This window comes from Cetorhinus maximus, chromosome 25 (genome assembly GCF_964194155.1).
Source record: "Cetorhinus maximus chromosome 25, sCetMax3.hap1.1, whole genome shotgun sequence".
Lineage (NCBI taxonomy): Eukaryota > Metazoa > Chordata > Chondrichthyes > Lamniformes > Cetorhinidae > Cetorhinus > Cetorhinus maximus.
The window spans coordinates 11,816,620-11,837,659 of NC_135903.1; the positions used below are offsets into that span (position 1 = coordinate 11,816,620).

The 21,040-nt window shown below is 43.8% G+C and overlaps 1 protein-coding gene across 3 annotated transcripts in view; it reads left to right on the forward strand.

The window, feature by feature from the left end:
• The first annotated feature begins 308 nt into the window (after positions 1-308).
• LOC144667889 (coatomer subunit zeta-1-like) overlaps positions 309-21,040 on the forward strand; it is a 33,202-nt gene continuing 12,470 nt past the window's right edge. The window contains exons 1-8 of one of the 3 annotated variants that reach the window (XR_013573393.1): positions 309-535; positions 4,945-5,013; positions 5,144-5,225; positions 7,874-7,965; positions 10,125-10,180; positions 12,260-12,337; positions 12,808-12,859; positions 12,982-13,089. Coding sequence is in view for 1 of the 3 variants with exons in the window: in XM_078529463.1 (XP_078385589.1) it covers positions 449-535; positions 4,945-5,013; positions 5,144-5,225; positions 7,874-7,965; positions 10,125-10,180; positions 12,260-12,337; positions 12,808-12,859 (516 nt within the window). In the remaining 2 variants the exon portion in view is untranslated. The remainder of the gene's footprint in view (positions 536-4,944; positions 5,014-5,143; positions 5,226-7,873; positions 7,966-10,124; positions 10,181-12,259; positions 12,338-12,807; positions 12,860-12,981; positions 13,090-21,040) is intronic. The other 2 variants (XR_013573394.1, XM_078529463.1) reach the window with 2 other exon arrangements.

The window sequence follows — 21,040 nt, forward strand, 5'->3', positions numbered from 1 at the left end:
CTTTCATGGGGTGTGTGTGGCAAAACTATGCAATTGCCCATCTCTAATCATTGCCCTCTGGACTACATTTCATGAGTTAAATGGCTAAAACATACCTTGGGATATCCTGTAGTAGTGAAAGGTGCTATATAAATGCAAGCTGTCGTCCATTTCAAACAACCATTTCAGAACCCATCGAACCGGAGTGGAAGCAAATCACTCAATCCTGAGGGACTAGAAGAGAGGAGCGCAAGGCTTCTTCTGTTATGTATTCTGTCTGTACACCACGTGTACTGGGATATTGTGAATGTGGTGTTTGTCAGTGCGTTCTAACCCAAAAGCACAATTGGAATGAAGGGGGAAAAAAAGCGAGGAATTTGAGTCAAACCACATGAGAACAAGCAATTACAGGAGCTGGGAGTCATCCAGAATCCCGTCATACACCGTTGCAGCCTAAATAAACCCTCCTATGGCGAGGGAGCCAGTCACAGAGGCTGGGAGTGGATGCAAGATTTGTCCACGTCGGCACTACCGCAACATGGATCCCTCAGCACTGGTACGGTGTGTAACATTTGAAGTATTTTTCTTCCCCTCTTTAGGTCATGTCACTTTCGGTGGATGATGCCTCTGGTGAAACAGATTGTGAGGAAGGTGAAATCAACATTCCTCTCCAGACTGCCTCTTCTTTCCTCGCTGAATTGGCTAAGATTTATTCCTCTGACATTTTTCACATACCAGTTTGCACAGATATAGACCCCGGACAGTGTGCGACTCTGTAACAAAACCTAACTAGATTTCTTCTGGCATGAATCAGTCGCTAACTTGTTTGTAAAATAAAACTAGAAGGCAATTCAGTAAAATGAAACTAAACGGGTTGCCTGTTCCTTAATTCTCAGTTTGTGTGTGCGATGAGGCGGTGGGGGAGGAGGAAACAAAATTAAAGAAAACTTGTCAAGTTACAACAGAAAAAAATCACAGAGCCAGCTGGTATCAAATGATAGGTTTTTTTTATTTGCTTAATGAGTTCGGAAGTTTCTGTAAGTTCAGATCCAGGCTGCTTTGCTGAAGCGCATTTATGTCGATACCGTGTTGAGATGCAAAGAGAAAGTTTTATTCGACCTTTAAACAAGAATCTGTCTGATGTGATTCTTCCTGTCTTCCCTTGAGGATCCGCTGTGCAGAGGTCTCCCAAGCCGAAGGTTCTGTCATACACTCCGGCTCTGTAACTGAGAAAAGTCAGTGCATGACAGAACTTTGTTTTGGAAGGACCCCAACTACAAACTAAAACCAGGCGAGCTGGCTAAATACTGCAAATTTCCCAGCTGTTAAGCAGAAGGCAATTTTTAACCATTATAATTTTTTTTAAAGTTAACTTTTGTTGATACAAAGTTTGTTACTTCATTTATTTATGCGTGTGTAGATCAAAAAATTAACTTTTGTTACAAAGTTTTCAGTTACCACATTTATTTTTATGTTTTATGTATTCAAAAACATTCGTGGTTACAAAGTGTGCTACTTTAAGAGGATGTCTAGAAGATATTTTAAAGTCTGAGTGAAGCTTTTAATTTTTTACCCTGGATGATTTTTTTTTTTGAGCTGTGTCTGTGTGAAGTTGTGATAATCGTCTGGGTCAATCTGTGATGTGGCGTTAGCGGAGACACGTGTAACGCTTCCGGGCAGCCAGTGTTAGGAGAAATATTAGTTGGTGTGAATTTCAGGTACATGACTGGATCAGCTATTCAAAGTACCATCGCAGAACGCAGCTTAAATCCTGACTTTGAGTGTGGGACCAAGTCGCTTTTAAACAAAACATGCAGAGCTCCCTTCAAATCTGATTTCTCTTTTTAAAAAAAATGTCAAAGGGAGCAAACGGACAGAGGGAGGATTAGGGTTGTTACTGCTTTTTTAATGCTGCTGATTTAAGTTCACTGCAGAGTTATTACTAACCGGACTCTTATTTGCATATGTAACCGTCACTGTATTATATGTGACACATTTTGAGAGGCCAGAAGAGTCTAATAATAAACGGAGATGCCAATGAGTTGCAGGCAGGGTTGGAATTTGGGGCAGGATTTGGAGAATGCAATATCTGTTTACAGGGTATATATTTTTAAAGGAGTCTGTAGCAAACACAACTCCATCTCCAGTAAAATGCAATAAGTGGAGGATAGTTATATACAAATTATGTACAAAATCAACGTCAGTCACTTGCAGCAGTGGTTGACGGGACAGCTACCCAAACATTCTGGCTGTGAAGTGTGGCGACGTTTATATGCCTCCCATATAAATGTAAGGAGTCCACATCATGAGGCACAAGAGGAGGTGAAAACATTAATTGTGATTTAAAAATAAAATGGACATTTTGGTAGGTTTCTGCATTTTAACAACTAGTATTGTGCCTTTTAAATTTAGCAAAACGCCCAAACTTCTAAAGTGAAATTGGACAAAACTGACAGTAAGCCACAGAAGGAGACATTAGGGTAGATGACCAAAAGCTTGGTCAAAGGGGGATCTGAAAAGAAGGGAGAGGCGCCAAGAGGTTTAGGGAAGGAATTCTGAAGCTTGAGGCCTAGATAACTGTGATGATTAAAACCAGGGATGCATCAGAGGCCAGAATTGGAGGAGCACAGAGAACTTTGAGGATTATGGGGCTGAAGGAGGTTATAGAGGTAGGGAGGGGCGAAGCCATGGGGGGATTTGAAAACAAGATGGGAGTTTTAAAATCAATGTGATTTCAGGACAGTTCTTTCAGCAGCCAGCTGGATTGCAGTTCTGGTACGCTGGCGCCCTGTCAAATAGAAATGATTGGCAGAGTGTTGGGTCCTGGGTGGAAGGTGGGTTGCACCATGCCGCTTTGTTTCTCTTGCCCAGGGAATGAGTAGATTCATCTCAGAGGGACCTTGACTATAAAGCCTTTTGAGTGTTGTGCGCAAGCTGTCCTTGTGTAAAAGTAAGGAGTCATACAATCATAAAGATTATACACATCAAAAACGGGAAAAATAAATGTCGGATGACCTGTTAGTCTTTACATCTTGGCCTTCTGATTGGCTGCACAACATTTGTTAAGTCAATTTTCAGCCAACTTTAAAACAAAACTTGCTCCAATGTTCAGAAAAACTTGCATTTATTTGGCAATCTCAAAACCATTTACAGCCAATTAAGTGCTATTTTAAAGTGTTGTACGGTATAGGGAAGTCAGTTCATGCACAGCAAACTCCCACCAACAGCAATGACCAGATAATGTGTTTTAGGTGTTAATTGGAAGGATAAATGTTGGCCAGGACACTGGAGGGAACTTCCCTTCTCTCTTCAGTTAATGCCATGGAATCTGTTTCACCCATCAGAGGAGGTGGATGGTGCCTCAATTCAATGTCTCATTTGAAAGACGCACCTCTGACAGTGCAGCACTCCCTCAGTACTGGATGTGTCACCCAGATTTTGTGTTCACATCTTCCAGAGTGGGCTTGAAGCTATGACTTTTTTACTCAAGAGATGGGAGGGCTACAACTACCTACAAGTGGGATCACCACAGGCTGAAATATTTCATGTAGGGTCTGATGGTCACCGGAGTAAAGGTCCACTGGGGAGGTGTACCAGCAAGTGTGTCCCATATTTCAGTGAAACTGGGATAAGCCTAGGCAAAGCAGGGACAGTCAGAAGCCCTTGTGCTTCTGCCATTCTGTCCCTGTTCCCACTTCCCTTGACTTGACTCTTCCATTAGCGTTGCATTGACCAGATTGTTTTGTCAGCCAGGCCTTGAAAGTTGTGTTTGATTCTCATTCTCTCTCTCCTCTCTTTTTCTCTCTCTCTCTCTCTCTCTGTGTGTTGAATGGGCAGCTCCTCCGGCTTAATGCCAGATGGAGAGGCTCAGTAAATATTGTGTTACAAAACATGTTTGCTTTTCATGGTTTGCAGTTCCTGAAGGACATCACCAGTGGGAACCTCTCTCTTACTGTATAATTACATTCCATTTGAATCACAGAATTTGTGCCATCTTAGGCAGCTATTCTAAGAGGCCATTGCAAAACCAAGAGACATGTCTGCACAATTGTTTCTACACTGTGATTGTGACTTTAAGGCTTCAACTCCACCCTCCTGGAGGGAAGGGGGCCATTTAAATGAGTGGAAATTCTTGTCACTTCCCCAACCCCCACCCCTCACCCTGTCATCCTGCTGCCTTCCCACAGGTTTCCAATATTATTAACCTTCCCTTTTGAACAGACAAGTGGAACAACTACCCCAGGTTGATGGGGTCCCCTTTAACTATGTAGATTTGGTCCTGATCGACAACTTTTGTTGGAGGCTTGAGTGTGGGGGGTAGCAGTTCATATTCCATCACCAGGCCAGACCTGCCAGGAAGGGGAATGGGTGTCACAGGAAGCCCAGGAAGGTAAGCTTTTAATTTTTTATGTTAAGTTTTCCTGTGGGACTAAGGGTGTTCCATCAAACCCACAAAGAAGTTGTGGGCCTCCCTTCCCTCAGGTCGCTCAACCCCATCATCATTGTTTCCATTCATCTGAGAGAACAAATAGGGCCTCAGTTTAACATCTGATCTAAAAGACAGCAGCTCTGACAGTGCAGTACTCCCTCAGTACTACATTGTGAGTGTCAACTTAGATTCCAGACTCAAGTCTCTGTGTGAAATTTGAACCCATTAACTGCTGACTCTGACAGTGTCACAGAGAAGCAAGAGTGACACTGACACGGTTAGGCTGAGGAGTATTGCTTGTTGCTCATGCTCTCCTCAGCCAATATCCAGGTCCCCTGCAGGATCCCAGGACAGAGATCAACATGGAACATAAATAGAGCAGCAGACAGATTCCAATGAGTAATGCAATGGGGCATTGACAGCAACTTGAATCATGCTAGGAACAGGAAGTTTTAACCCAATTTAGAAATAAACACTAGCCATTGACCTGGATGAAAATGTCTCTTCTTTGTGTTTCCCTTGTCTTGTGGTTTTAGGAGCCCTCTCTCTACACTGTCAAAGCAATCATCATCTTGGACAATGATGGGGAGCGTCTGCATGCCAAGGTAACTCCTAAAAGGTAGCAGTTTGATGAAGCTGTTGTTTCCTTAGTAACCTTCATGGGAATGATTCTGTCTCTCTCCCTCTCTCTCTCTCTCTCTCTCTGGTTCTCTTTCTTATTCTTCTGCTCCACAGTATTATGATGATGCCTATCCTTCCACAAAGGAACAGAGGAATTTTGAAAAGAATATTTTCAGCAAGACACATAAAAATGACAGTAAGTGTGCCTACCCTCCTTTACCAGTGCCATTGCTAAATTTGGTTTAAGTTCTCCACCTTCACTCTCCTCCCACTCCTCAGGGTGGCTGTGTGATTTGTTCTGTGTGGGACAGAACATCACAGCCAAACCCAATCCTGTTCTCATGCAGATTCCTTTCAGTTCTAGGCACTGTATCTCAGGAAGGATATATTGGTCTCGGAGAGAGTGCAGCACAGATTCACCAGAATGATACCAGGGTTAAATTGTGAGGACAGATTGCCTAAACTAGGCTTGTATTTCTATGAGCATTGAGGATTAAGAGGTGATCTAATTGAAGTGTTTAAGATGATTATAGGGTTGACAGAGGGAAACTCTTTTCCTCTGATATGGGAGCCCAGAACAAAATTAGAGCTAGGCTGTTCAGGGGTGATATTAGGAAGCACTTTCTCACACAAAGGGAAGCGGAAATCTGGAATTCTCTTCCCCTAAATCTTGGGGTTAATTGAAAATTTCAAAACTAAGATTGATAAACTTTTATTGGGCATGGGTATTAAGGATTATGGAACCAAAGCAGATAGGTGGGGTCAAGAGACAAATTAGCCATGATCTGATGAAATTGCAGAATCATCTCACGGGGCTGAATGCCTCCCTCCTTTGTGCCATAATGTCTCTACAACTATTACTGGACTGAAATAAAGAGTGGGCACCACGACTGATTTCTGCCATCCCCTCCTGAGACTGAAAATGAGATGCATTCTAGTGCTCATAATACTGTCTGCCTGACATCAGCTGACTTAGCACTGACCAGAGACACGGCATTGGTTAAGATGATTCGGTGTCTCACTGGCTGGAGAACTGACCCACTATATCACTGGGGTCGGAGTGATTTAGGCAATCTTCAGAAAACTTAATTTTTAAAAATTAATCCTTGGGATGTGAGCATCACTGGCAAACCAGCCATTAATATTGCCCATCCCTAATTGCCCTTGAGAAGGTAGTGATGAGCCTTCGCCTTGAACTGCTAGTCTGTGTGGTGAAGGGATTCCCACAGTGCTGTTAGGAAGGGAGTTCCAGCAATGACGAAGGAACGGTGATATATTTCCAAGTCAGGATGTTGTGTGGTTTGCAGGGGACCTTGCAGGTGGCGGTGTTCCCATATGGCTGCTGCCCTTGTTCTTCTAGGTGGTAGAGGTCACAAGATTTGGCAGGTTCCGCTGAGGTAGCCTCTTTGAGTTGCTACAGTGTATCTTGTAGACAGTTCACATGTGCAGCCAGTGTGCTCTGGTGATGGAGGTGGTGGATGGCATGCTGATCAACTTGAACTAAAAAACTGTTCAAAGTTACTGATATCAAGAGAAGGTCACAGAGTTTGTGATCTCCACATATCGAGAAAAGGTTGCTGATGTTCTGATATCAAGGTGTGTATGTGTACTAAGAGTTGACATGTGACTTTTAATTGAGATTATGAAATCCTCTGTATAACAATAGACTGTGTCAGATGCAATTCACTGAGATGAGTGTTAAGTCATCCATTTTGGATCTAAGAAAGATGGATCAGCCTATTTTCTGAAAGATGATTCAGCCTATTTTCTAAGTGTTGAGAAGTTAGGAAGTGTAGGGCAGTAAAGAGATTTAGGGATCCAGGTACAGAAATCATTTAAAAATTTTTGGGCCGGCACAATAATTATTTTAAAAGGTTCATGGAATATTTCAAGGGGGCCGTAAAAAGTAATATAAAAGAGTGCAAGTTGGCTGTCAGCTGTAGAAAGCTCCAGTCAAAGCTGATCAGGAGTAACAACATTCAGTTTTGGGTATCGCACCTCAGGAAGGATATATTGGACTTAGAGAGGGTGGAGCACAGATTTACCAGAATGTTACCAGGAATAAAAGGGTTAAATTTATGAGGACCAATAATAGAGTGGAAGAAATGCAAAATATTGCAGATACTTTTAATCTGAAATAAAAACAGAATGCTGGAAATACTCAATAGGTCAGGCAGCATCTGTTACGCACTTCCTACCATTCTTGGTAATATTTATGTCGGTTGTAACAGAATTGGCGGATAAAAGAGATATTCACTGTTTACAGAATTTTTTGCCTCTAAAGCAACGCTTCAAGATTAAAAAGTAACCCTAACTTTTAGCAATTCTGATGCAAGGTCATTGAGCTGAAGCGTTAATTCTGCTTCTCTCTCCACAGATGCTAAGTGTTTTCAGCATTTACTGCTTTTATTGCATAGATGAGGCTTGTGTTCACTTGACTATAGAAGATGAAGAGGTGATTAAATTGAGGTATTTAAGATAATTAAAAGTGTTCTGCTAGATAGGGATAAATTGTTTCCTGTAGCAGGGAGTTCCAGAACAAGGGAGCATAACCTTAAAATCCAAGTTAGGACATTCGAGGTGATGTTATGACAAAGGGGCATAGAAATCTGGAACTGTCTTTCCCCAAAAAGCTGAGTCTGGGGATCAGTTGAAAATTTCAAAACTGAGATTGATTTTTGCTAGGTGAGGCTATTGAGGGATACAGAATCAAGGCAGGTAGATGTAACTAAGACATTGATCAGCTCCAAAATGAAGAGCAGATTAGAGAGAGAGGAAACTGGAAGGACAAAATTGTTTAATCCCAGTGAAATTCTGACCCTCTCTGTCCTTTGACTGAAACAGGTGAAATTGCATTCCTGGAGGGACTGACAATCATCTATAAAAGTTCTGTCGATTTGTACTTCTACATCGTAGGGAATTCACAGGAAAATGAGGTAAAAAAAAAACCTTCTTTTGCTCAATTTGCAACAGATGTGTTGGGAAGTGCTAAGTGGAGTCCAAATGTCACTGGAACACGCAAGAGGTTGTTGCCTATTCGTTTTGACACAGCCTCCTGTGGAACAGCTCAGCAACAGTGGTAAGAGCCTTGAGGGAACCTCTTGTCGCTCTTACAACTGGTACAAGGATTGTCGAGAATTAGGGAGAGAATAAAAATATTTACACTTTACAGAATTCTTGATCTCTATAGTAATGTTCAGTACTGTAGAGTAATATTGTCACTATTTCTTGCTATATTATTGTTAGATAGTAACAAGGAGTAGCAAAAAGTAGAATTATAACATAGTGTGGAGCAACATAATTAAAAAGTGATTATGGTTTGACAGTAATGTAGCAATATAGAATTAAGAGTGACAGTGTTACAGTGATGGATTGTAAGAGAGATGACTGTGGGGTAGATTGTGACTTTGCGACAGTGTAAAGCAGCTGTGCGTGTGAGATAGAGAGACAGAAGCTTGCTCAATATCTTCCTGATTGTCTTCAGTGAAAATAAAAATAGGTCAGCTGATTTGCTGTTACCCATTTAACACTGTTACACAAAACCTACCCTGTGTGTGATTATTACTGTATGGGTGCTTAACCCTTTCCAATAACATTGCTTTGTGCTCAATTTTAACCCACTTATTTTAAGCAGGTTGTCTAAAAATAACAAATGTTACAGAGTTCTCTACACTAATATCTTGATTCTTAACCATGCCAAGTGACACATAAGGCAGACGAAGCACATGCTTATGTCTGTTTCTGTAGCTAGTTTTTCCCTGGAACAGGTCACGAGCCTGTCACCAGAGGCTATAGTTTCACAGCGCCACTCTGCATCAAGCGTGGCTGACTAGGAGACTCTTCCACTCTTGCTGCCTTCCATAGGCACATTGGAAGGATTTACTGGTTGATAACCAACTTATATTAAAATAAAAGCAAAATACTCCGGAAGCTGGAGATCTGAAATAAAAACAGAAAATGCTGGTTAAACGCAGCATCTGTGGAGAGAGAAACAGAGTTAATGCTTCGAGCCCAAGATGCCTCCTTCGGAACATTTTCGGAACTCCGTTCTGATTGTTATTTCTAGCTTAGAGCAGCAGACGTATCTCTCCAACAAGACACCATTGTTACATCTAATTTGTTCACCAATTATCTCCTCTCTTTCCTGTATGATAACTCTTGTCCATTTATAAAATGTAACAATTATCAGCCCTTTCAGACATGGCAGCTTGTTCATTATATCTGTAATGTTTTACATATCCAGCTGTCTGAACTGCACTGGGAGTTTGCTGCATATGTTATTCATAGTTTTACTAAAAAAAAGTGGGCTAGGAATTCTAGAGACCCAATCAGCAACCAGATCCTAGGGCTTGGGGCAGTTTCCACCCATCCCATGCCATTGATCTGACTCATTCTCAAATCTTGGGGCCAAAGACATTGGAAACATATGAGGGAGAAAGAAATAGGATATGTTAATAGGAAGATGTGAAGTAAATAGAGTGGGAGGAGGGTCATGTGGAGCATAAACACCAACAAAGACATTTTGAGTTCGTTCAAAACTCTGTCCTAACTCACACCAACCCCATTCACCCATCACCTCCATGCTTGCTGATTTACACTGGCTTCCAGAGAGCCCTTAATTTTTAAATTTTCATCCTCATTTTCTAACCCCTCCAAGGCCTTGCTCTTCCTTGTTTCTGTAAACTCCTCCAGCCACACAACCTTCCAAGATCTCTACACTCCTCCAATTTTAGTCTTGTGAACATCCCAAATTTCCTTTATCCCAACATTGGCGGCTGTACCTTCAGCTGTTTGTGACCTATACTCTGACATTATCTCCTTTGCTGTTTAAAAACCCTCTTTAAAACCCAGCTCTTTGAGCTTTTCACAGACTCTCCTAGTACCTCCGCCATTCTTTTCTTTCATCTCATTACCTTTCACTGACACAACTTGTCTGTTTTTCCAATGTTAAAGGTGCTATATAGATTCAAGATATTGTTGCATCAGCATAATTCTGATTTTCTGTATAAAATAATTGGTATCATTACATGAAGTTCACTCAGTTATAATATCATGGACGTCAATGTAATGTGTAACTGATTCTGTCTATTTACAGCTCATGTTAATGGCTGTTCTCAATTGCCTGTTCGATTCTTTGAGCCAAATGCTACGGTAAGTGAGACTATAAAAGTTTTTTTTTATTCATTCACTGGCTAGGCCAGCATTTATTGCCCATCCCTAACTGCCCTTGAGAAGGAAGTGGTGAGCTGCCTCCTTGAACTGCTGCAGTCCCTCTGGTGTAGGCACACCCACAGTGCTGTTAGATAGGGAGTTAAGCCTTTACTCTGTGTAACTATAGCTCAATGAAAACATTCTATCCCCAAATCCGTCTCCCCCCCCCCCACCCCCCCCACCCCAAACTCCCTTCTCACCAATTTGATTTATGGCCTCCCTGCTCCCAGCCCTGGACACTCTGTCAGGATGAATCAGATTGTTTCCAACCTTGGCCCTCAGTTGACCCTGAGATGAGCCTCTGAACCCATATCCACACCATCATAAAGACCACCTACTTGCACCTCAGTAAAACCTCCTGTTTCCAGCCCTGCCTCGGATCACCTACTGCTGAAACCTCATCAATGCTTTTGTTACTTCTAGGCTTGACTAATGAACTTGAACTTATCCAAAATTCTGTTGTCCATATCTTAACTCCTGGTCCCATTCACCAAACAGTCCTATATTGGTTTTCAGTCCAGCACCACCTTGATTTTAAAATTCTAATCCTTGTATTCAAATCCCTACTTGGCCTCATCTCTTTCTAACTCTGTAACCTGCTTCATCTTTGTGTTCCTACAATTTTGGTGTATTCCCTGCTTCCTTCACCCCATGATTAGTGCCCATGCCTTCACCGTTTAGGCCCTAAGCTCTAGAATTCCCTCCCCAAAGCTTTCCTTTCTTGCACCTCTCTTCCTTTGAAGACCCTCCTTGTAACTACCTATTGGTAACCAGATCTTTATATCTCCTCATGTGGTTCAGTGTCATCTTTGTTTGATTGTGCTACTGTGAAGTGTCTTGGGATATTTTGATATATTTAAGATGTTATATAAATACAAGTTGTTGTTGGTATTATTTTCCGGTACCATTCATAGCCCAATCAGAGAGATCATCAGTATATGAAAATTATAAACCTTAACCTTCTATTGTCACGAAGAGAGGTCAAATGGTTCCCTTCTTTGTCCACTCCTTGTTTGACCGTAACGGGTTTTTTTTGTTTGAAAAAGATATACTTGCCAATTCAGTGGCTACTTAATCGTTTGTGTTGTGATCATAATAACCAATAGGACGTGTTTTTTGAAAGAGATTACTTTATTATTCTTAAACCAATCTAAGTAAAATAATGCAACTTTCACACATGAGCAAAGTTCTCTCACACACAAATACAGATTACAGAGCGGAGAAGGATATGTTGACCAAATTAGAGTCCATAAAAAGATAAAATAGTATATGCTCTGTAGTTTGGTGCCCTGGCTGGCTTCAGGCCAAATTCGATGGTCTTGATGCTTCTGATTTGTAGATGTAGATGACTGAGTTGGTTGTTCTTTGGGAGACAGTAGTTTCTGCAGAAATCTTTGTCTGCAGCAGGTCATCCCTGGATGATCATAGTCAGCAAACATCGGCTCACCAGATGGGTTGGAGAAAAAAGGAAGCAGAAGGGATGCCACTTAGATATTCTCCATAAGCTGCTTGTCCTCACTTCTGCTGCGAAAACATGGGCTTAAAGCATATAAAGGATTAGTTTGTCATGGGATCTTCCTTCTCCAACTGCCAGGGGAATTAAAAAGAAAGACATTGTCCATGTATTCCAAAGGTGACTTGAGTAGCTCATGTCTGGAAGCTAACTTAGCCATGTCCCATTGTCCAGTGGTCTGTCTTCGACAGTTGAATAAATCAGGTAATTGCCGTAGATGCCTTGCTACTGAGACAGGAGATGAGTCTTTCACACTCTACTGAAGTCATCGTCTTTAATGGGTTTTTCAGACAGACAGATTTCACTCCAATGATTTAGAATATGGAATGGATGGTAATGCAAATTGGGGTTAGCCATCTTGGGCTGTGAGTTCAAGTCACTTTGGTTTCTTGTGTTTTTAAGAAGTCTGTTTTTAATTGAGGACTGGTGGACTAAAGATCATTATTTGGCATAAAGCACATCCTCATGGCAGTATTTATTTTGGTAATCTGTTTTATATTTTTCAGGAAAAATGTGGAAAAGAAATCTCTAATGGAGAATATGGATGGTGTTCTGCTTATCATGGATGAGATTGTGGATGGAGGGTGAGATCATTTTTACACCATTTGTACTTTGGAAATTTTAGACCCAAAATCTAAGTTTCTGTCTATTTGAGGGTTGTTATGAGGACGAGGTGCATAAGTTTGGCTTGTATTCTTTTCAGTTTAGAAGATTTATGGTGATCCATTGAGGTAATTTAAAATGATAAGATTTGATAGGGTACATAGAAAAACTATTTCCTCCGGTGGCAGAGTCCAGAATAAGGGTGGGTAGCCTTAAAATAAGAAACGGGTTCTTCAGGGGTGATGACAGGAAGCATTTCTTCACACAGATGGGAGTGGAAATCTGAGAGACAGTGTTATTCAAAAATACAGTCAGTGACACAGGGCACTGGGTAGAAGGATTGTTTAGTTAGTGCGAGGGAGCTGGATTAACGACCAGTCAGTCTCTAGCTCTAGCCATGTTTTTTATCCTGTGTTTTTACTTTGGTTCTGTCCTTCTGCTCCCCTGACAGGGTCATTCTGGAGAGTGATCCCCAGCAGGTCATTCAGAAAGTGAATTTTCGGGTAAGTGTCTGTTCTTAGAACATTCCTCGCATTCCACACCCTCTCTTTGTGCTCTCCTGTTTGGGGCGACTATATCTTTATTCTTTTCTTTCTATCCATCTCTCTCCCTCTCCCAATGCCAGGCAGACTCTGAATCAGCCTATGGCTTTGTTCTCTTTGACTATCTGACGAACAGTGGGAACAGTGAAGACCAATGTCATCGGCCTCTGAATTAACAGCGGGTAGCTCAGGTACAGATGTAGAATGTTATCTGGGTCTACCCTCATTGCATGTTATTGCATGGAATTGTCTGTGAACTTGATGAGGAGTTTGCCTCTGATAGAAGTCTTTATCTGGCTATTTACACAATATCATCAGCATTGATGCCATTAGTTGATCTCAGCTGAGGAGGCATTAGGAAGGAAGCTGGAAGGTTATGAAGACAGGGTAATATGAAGTCATGCTGGGGGTAGGCTCATGCAGAGCATAAATAGCAGCTCAAATGCGTTGTGCTGTAAAGTAATGCTTGCATTTCTATAGCACCTTTACCAACCTCAGGACTTCCCAGAATACATTACAGCCAATGAAGTATTTTTCAAGTGTAGTTACTGTTTTAATGCAGGAAACACAGCAGTCAACTTGCATACTGCAAGATCCCACAAGCAGTAATGTGATAAAGACCAGATAATTTCGGGCGGAATTTTCCAGTCCTGCCAGCGGCATGTTTCCTGGCGGGCGGGTGAGGAAATTCAGTGAGAGGCCAAAAGTTGGAATCCCCCCGGTGGGAAAACAGGTCGGCATTTTCCCCTCCCCACTTTCATGGAGAGCTGACTGCGGGTCGGATTTCCCGCTGAACCATGACAGGGACTCCATTTGTAAGTATTAGCATGTCATGAATATTCATTAAATATGCAACCCGTTGGAATCTCACTCTCCATCCTAATTACATGGCACGCCAGTGGGAAATTAGACCAGTATGATTCACAATTGGATATTAATGGCGTGCACCCTCAGTTTGCTCGTGACTTTGAGGTGAGTGCAACATTCGGAGCCTATCTGCAACAGCGCTGCTCCGGTTCCTCAGCAATGCCAATGTTAGCACACACTGGTGGGGGCTTATGCTTGGGCCGCTCCCAGTGGGAGCCACTGGCGTTGAGCTGGGCTGCTCACAATGGGAGCTGCTGGGATACTCTGGGATGACAGCATTGTGCTGTGGGCCTCGGGCAGGTCTCCCCTCAAACAGAGACCAGCATGACGACCTGGGGGAAGGTGGTGTGGGGGAGGCGGGCGGGGCATTGTGGAATGGATGACGGAGACGTGAGGTGAAGGGGGTATGGTGGTGTTTGAGGGGAGCACGATGGCAGGCAGCGGGAAGATTGGGGGTGGGAAGCGAGAGCACAACATAGAATACTGAAATGCAGACACTGAAATGCAGACACAGATTCGAATTGCATGAATGCGAGGGGGTGCATTCAGACTCTGGTGTAGGAAACGGGGTCCTGGAGTGGTTAGTGTGGCATGAGAGGGAAGGATTGCACATTGGACTCATGAGTGGTGTCGGTGGGGGAGGGGAGGCTTTCACAACAGGGACAGGTTGCACAGAGACTCACGGAGGGGAAATGGTCTTGTGGCCAGCCCTGAAGTAGCCGGAGAGCTGACCGAAAGACAGTCGGTATGAAAGACTCAGTTTAAAATCAAAACTGCAAAAGAATCTGCACAGGAGGGATCTGAGGCTGTGTGGGAGGAGCTCATGGTTGGATTCAGGGGCCCTGTCAGGGGGCAGCCTCACACTGCTTAGAGTAACAACATGGAAATGAACTCTCTTCCAGACTTCTATCAGCTCAATGTTTTCAGAAGGTGCAATTGAAACCACTGACATTTGGAGTGCTTTAACTTGAGCCTGTTAAACTCTTTCGAGTTATCAACAGTCACAGATTGCAACTCTTTTGAGTACAATCACAGTTCTTGGTTTCCGGGAGTGGGACATGAACCCACAACCCTCTGGTTCAAAGGCGAGGGTGCTATGAACTGAGCCACAGCTGAGTGCAGGACTTGAGGTCACCAGTAAAGTAGTTCAATCAGGGCATTAACAGAGGAATGTGAGAATGGAAGATGCAGCCAACCATTAAGGTAACACAGCTGCTGGATATCTGCAAGATGATCAATGAAAGACGCTACGGTCCTTTCTCCAATTGGCGTGGCTAATGGGCCAAAGGGCATCCAGTCATTCCAAAAGTGCAGGCTAAACATAAGCAGTATACCAGATCAGACATAGTAGTAATGCATTAGGTAAGGCTGATCATACCATGGATGTGCTGAAGCCTCTTCCAACCTCCTGAGATTAAGAGATCAAGTAGCTGGGATGGCATCTTGGTCCCCTTGATCTGTGAGGTAGTGCCTCAGCTGAAACACTGGATCAGGGAAAGGTGAGAAATGCAGACACAGCTCTAGGGCATGACAGTGGCTTTCTGCAGGCGAGTGAGAGGTTGACTATAGTTGCACATCATTCCTCAATCTGTTGCACATATCTATCCACCAGGAGGAGGAGGAGTGAATAATGGAGCCTGCACTTAATGCTGCTACCTTGATGGCTGATGGCAGTGATCTGATTGAGGAGGAGAAGAAAGGCCTGGTGCTGCCTAGCACAACTTCAAAAAGAGGCCAGGCCTGAGGACCATGGTCCATCCTATAGGATGAGGAGGACAGGCTGATCCCATAGAGATGACTCTCAAACCAAGGGTCTATCGAAGATGCCCTTCCTATCTGGAGATGAGCAAGACAATGCTGCATTTATCTACGCTTGTCAAGAGACGTGGTCGCTCATAAGGCCAATAAATCCCCGGGGCCAGATAATCTACATCCCAGAGTACTTAAGGAAGTGGCCCTAGAAATAGTGGATGCATTGGTTGTCATCTTCCGAGATTCTATAGACTCTGGAACAGTTCCTACCGATTGGAGGGTAGCTAACGTAACCCCACTATTTAAAAAGGGAGGCAGAGAGAAAACGGAATTATAGACCAGTCAGCCTGATGTCGGTAATGGGGAAAATTCTAGAGCCCATTATAAAAGATTTAATAGCTGAGCACGTGGAAAACAGTGGCAGAATCGGACAGAGTCAGCATGGATTTATGAAAGGGAAATCATGCTTGACAAATCTACTGGAATTTTTCGAGGATGTAACTAGTGGAGTTGATGAGGGGGAGCCAGTGGATGTGGTTAATTTGGACTTTCAGAAGGCTTTCGATAAAGTCCCACATAAGAGATTGGCGTGTAAAATTAAAGTGCATGGGATTAGGGGTAGTGTATTGAGATAGATAGAAAACTGGTTTGCAGACAGGAAACAAAGAGTAGGAATAAACGTGTCTTTTTCCGAATGGGAGGCAGTGACTAGTGGGGTACCGCAGGGATCGGTGCTGGGACCCCAGTTATTCACTATATATATTAATGATTTAGATGAGGGAATTAAATGTAATATCTGCAAATTTGCATATGACACAAAGCTGGGTGGGAGGGTGAGCTGTGAGGAGGATGCAGAGATGCTTCAGTGTGATTTGGACAAGCTGAGTGAGTGGGCAGATGCAGTATAATGTGGATAAATGTGAGGTTATCCATTTTGGTAGCAAAAACAGGAAGGCAGATTATTATCTGAATGGCTATAAATTAAGAGAGGGGAATGTGCAACGAGACCTGGGTGTCCTTGTACACCAGTCGCTGAAGGTAAGCATGCAGGTGCAGCAGGCGGTAAAGAAGGCAAATGGTATGTTGGCCTTCATAGCCAGAGGATTCAAGTACAGGAACAGGGATGTCTTGCTGCAATTGTACAGGGCCTTGGTGAGACCACGCCTGGAATATTGTGTGCAGTTTTGGTCTCCTTATCTATGGAAGGATGTACTTGCTATAGAGGAAGTGCAGCAAAGGTTTACCCGACTGATTCCTGGGATGGCGGGACTGACACATGAGGAGAGATTGAGTCGATTAGGATTATATTCGTTGGAGTTCAGAAGAATGAGGGGGGGGATCTCATAGAAACCTATAAAATTCTAACAGGACTAGACAGGGTAGATGCAGGAAGGATGTCTCCGATGGTGGGGGAGTTCAGAACCAGGGATCACAGTCTGAGGTTATGGGGTAGACCATTTAGGACTGAGATGAGGAGAAATTTCTTCACCCAGAGAGTGGTGAGCCTGTGGAATTCATTACCATAAAGTAGTTGAGACCAAAACATTGTATGTTTTCAAGAAAGAGTTAGATATAGCTCTTAGGGCGAAAGGGATCAAAGGGAGAAAGCGGGAGCAGGCTATTGAGTTGGATGATCAGCCATGATCATAACGAATGGTGGAGCAGGCTCGAAGGGCCGAATGGCCTACTCCTGCTCCTAGTTTCTATGTTTCTATATCTGCCATATTATGTGGGATGATCTAGCACTACGTGGGTTGGGAGGACATGCCCTGCCAGTGCCCCTTAAGGTCACCTCCGCACTCAATTTTTATGCCAGTGGATCATACCAGGGATCCATAGAGGACTTATGCAGCATCTCTCAGTCCTCAACACATACGTGTATCAGGGAGGTGATAGATGCCCTGTACAGTAAGGCTCATCATTATGTGAGATTCACACTAGATGAAGCCGGCCAGGCGGCCAGACTCCTGGGCTTTGTGGCAATCTCTGATTTCCTTAAGAGTACATGCTGCAATCAATTGCACACATGTGGCTTTGGGAGCTCCATTGACAGGGAAGGGTTCCACTCTGTGAATGTTCAACTGGTGCGCAATCATCAGAAGCACATCATGCACGTTTATGCCAGGTACCCTGGGAGTACCCATGACTCATACATCCTGTGTCACTCCCAGATGCCTCAGATATTTGAAGGGCCGCAGTGCTTACAGGGCTGGCTGCTGGGTGATAAGGAGTACCTGCAGAAACAATGGCTCATGACGCGTGCTTCCGTCCGTCCTCAGGGTGCCTTGGAGGAGAGATATAATGTGGCACATAACTCGACAAGATCCATCATAGAGCAGACCATTAGGATCTTAAAGATGTGCATCCGATGCATGGATTGCTCCAGTGGGGCTCTGCAGTACTCTCCACAGAGAGTATCCCACATAGTAGTGGTGGGTTGCATTCTGCACAACCTGGAACTTCAAAAGGGAGATGACTTGCTGGAGGGAGACATGGAGGAGGCTGAGAACTGCTCTGGTGATGAAGTCCTGAAAGGGCGTGAAGCTGAGGAGGGGGGTGATGGTGAGCTTCCACAAGAGGATGCCTTTGAAGCAGCTTGATGCGGAAGGCGTGCTCATGTGATACTGATAGCCACACGGTTCCAGGAGGAATAAGGTGCAGGCAAGGATACCCAAGTGCATTTCTCCTGTCTCTGAGTGACATGCCAGTGATCTGAAAGGTCTTTATCAAGAGCAAGGTCAGCATTGGGCCTTGGCTGTCCAACCCTCATGTTTCACCAGGCCCTAATCTTTGAGAAGGTCAGCAGCCAAAACTGCAGTTAGCTGCTGTGCGAAGTGAAAAGCAGCAAACCTGCTGGACCAGGGTCTCCAAGGGGTCAGGAACTTCGGGTGAACGAATCATTGCTTGCCCCGCTACGCGATGGCAGGTGGACGAATCAGTGCCCACCCCACCATGTGACTCAGCAGGCAACTGGTCTATGCATTATTAATGAGATTGCAAGTGGAAGATTGGGTGTGAGAACTCAACACACCGATCAGTGGGAAATTCGCTGCTTACCCCACCCGCCACTGCACCTAGTCTCCGGAGTGGAAAATTCCGCTCTTTTTTTTCGTGATGTTGATTGAAAGATCAACATTGACCAGAACACCAGGAAGAGCTCCCCCTGCCCTTCTTCAAAATAGCAGCCATGGGATCTTTTGCATCCACCTGAGGGGACTTATGGTGTTTCAGTTTAATGTCTCAAAAAAAAACGGCATCTTCGACAGTGCAGCACTTATTCAGTAGAGCACTGGGGTTGTCAGTCTGGATTAAGTGTTGGACATTCTGGAGTTGGACTTCAGCCTTTAGCCTTTTGATTCTGAAGTGAGAGTTTTACCCACTCAGTCATAGCTGACATTTTTTAAAGAAGTTTACAATTGACCTTTTAACAGGAGAGAGGAAATCCCCTCTGGGGTTCTTTTCTCCTGATCACTGTCCAGGGGCCCCCTGCTAGAAATTGTGTGCGTGCAATTGTGTTGGGCTTGGGTGCGAAGCCCTTACAGTTGAATAGCTTGTTGGCCACAGTCTAGTCTTGCACATGGATAATGGCCCCTGGGATGAGATGTACGAGTAAGTAACTGTTTGCTTTGGAAATGTAGGCCAGATCTTCCGATCAGGATCAGAAACCCTGTTTCCCCACCATGATTAGACAAAAGAACGCACACTTAACTTCCTCCGGCTTTTCTGACCGATCTTCCAATGGAGGATCATCCAAATCTGACCCAGTGCAACAAACCTTAGGAGCAGCACAAGTTGGTTGTGTTGTCTAAATCTGATTATATTTTATTGACACCTTTTTTGAGATTTCTGCACTCCATCAATTCTTGCACATCCCTGATTTTAATTGCTCTCCAGTGGTAGCTGTTCAGCTGCCTGGGCCCTAATTTTTTTTGAATTCTTTCTTTCCACCTCTCCATCTCTGAATGCTTTGACACTTTGGGCTGAATCTTCCAGTCGGCGTGTGGGGGCGGGCCCAACACGCCGATGCGTAAATGACGTTGGGCGTGCGTCCCGACGTCATCTCGACATTTCATTCGGCGGGCGCGTGCTGGAGGCAGCTGCATGCCCGCTGAAACGTCAACAGCCTATTAAAGCCATTAAGAAAGTAGTTAAACTAAACTAGTTAAGAACACTGTCCAACCAACCTTAAGGTTGGCGGGCAGCCGAAAAGCCCAAGTGGCCTTCACGTTTTTCAGGAAACCTCATCCACAGGCGGGATGAGGTTTCCTGAAGCCTTTATAAAGCCAATAAATTAATATTCCCACCTTCACAAACGTGTCCCAACTCATGTGACACTGTCACATGAGGGGACATGTTTAAATCAATTTTTACATCGTTTATTTAAAATGTTTCATTCTCCGTTCAATCTCCCCGAAGCAGCTGCATGCCTCGGGGAGATTGCTGCGCTCTTTAGCGCGCGAAAGAGCGCAGCCCCCAATTCTCCCTCCTCCTCCCCCCACCCGCACCGGTAGCGCTGAGTGCTACTGGCCGTGTGTTACGTTGGCTGGGCCTTAATTGGCCCGCCTGTGTAAAATGGCGGCGCGCAGCCAATTGTGAACGGTGATCAGCTCCATGTCTGCCCGCTCCCACCCAGCCTGCCTGCCATAGGAAAAATCCTCCTCTTTAGATATCTTGCACCATCCAGAATGCATAGCTATTTGTTCTTGAACATTTATACCTGCAAGTTTATCTAATCCTCCTCTGTATTACCATTTCTGAGTTGGACAAAGATGTAAGTTGGTAAAACAGTGGCAGATGAAATTTAAAACAAGCAGGTGTAAAGTACGAGAAATATAAAGAATAAATGTCCTGTGCTGAATAATTCAGGAGGAAATTGCGAGATCTTGGGCCCTGGTCCATATAACGCTCACCATCTTTAATGAGGTAATTTTGTGGTTAAGCTCTTGGGAAGTGGTGACCCTGGTAAAGCTATATTTAGAACATAAGAAATAGGAACAGGAGTAGACCATTCGGCTCCTCAAACCTGCTTCACCATTAAGATCATGACTGATCTTCTTGTTTCAAATTCCACATTCCCATCTAACCCTGATAACCTTAGATTCTTGTTAGGCAAGGGAATCAATCTACCTCTGCCTTAAAAATATTCAATGACCCCGCCTCCACCGCCTTCTGAGGCAGAGTGTTCCAAAGTTACACAACCCTCAGAGAAAAATTCTCCTCATCTCTGTCCTAAAAGGGTGACCCCTAATTTTAAAACGGTGCCCCCTAGTTCTGGACTCACCCACAAGAGGAAACATCCTTTCGACATCCACCTTGTCAAGGCTGTTCAGGATCTTGTATACTTCAATCAAATCACCCCTCACTCTTCTAACCTCCAGTGGAAACAAGCCCAGTCTGTGCAACCTTTCCTCATTAGACAACCCACTCATTCCAAGTATCAATCTAGTAAACCACCTCTGAACTGCCTTCAATGCATTTACATCCTTCCTTAAATAAGGAGACCAAAACTGCACACAGTATTCT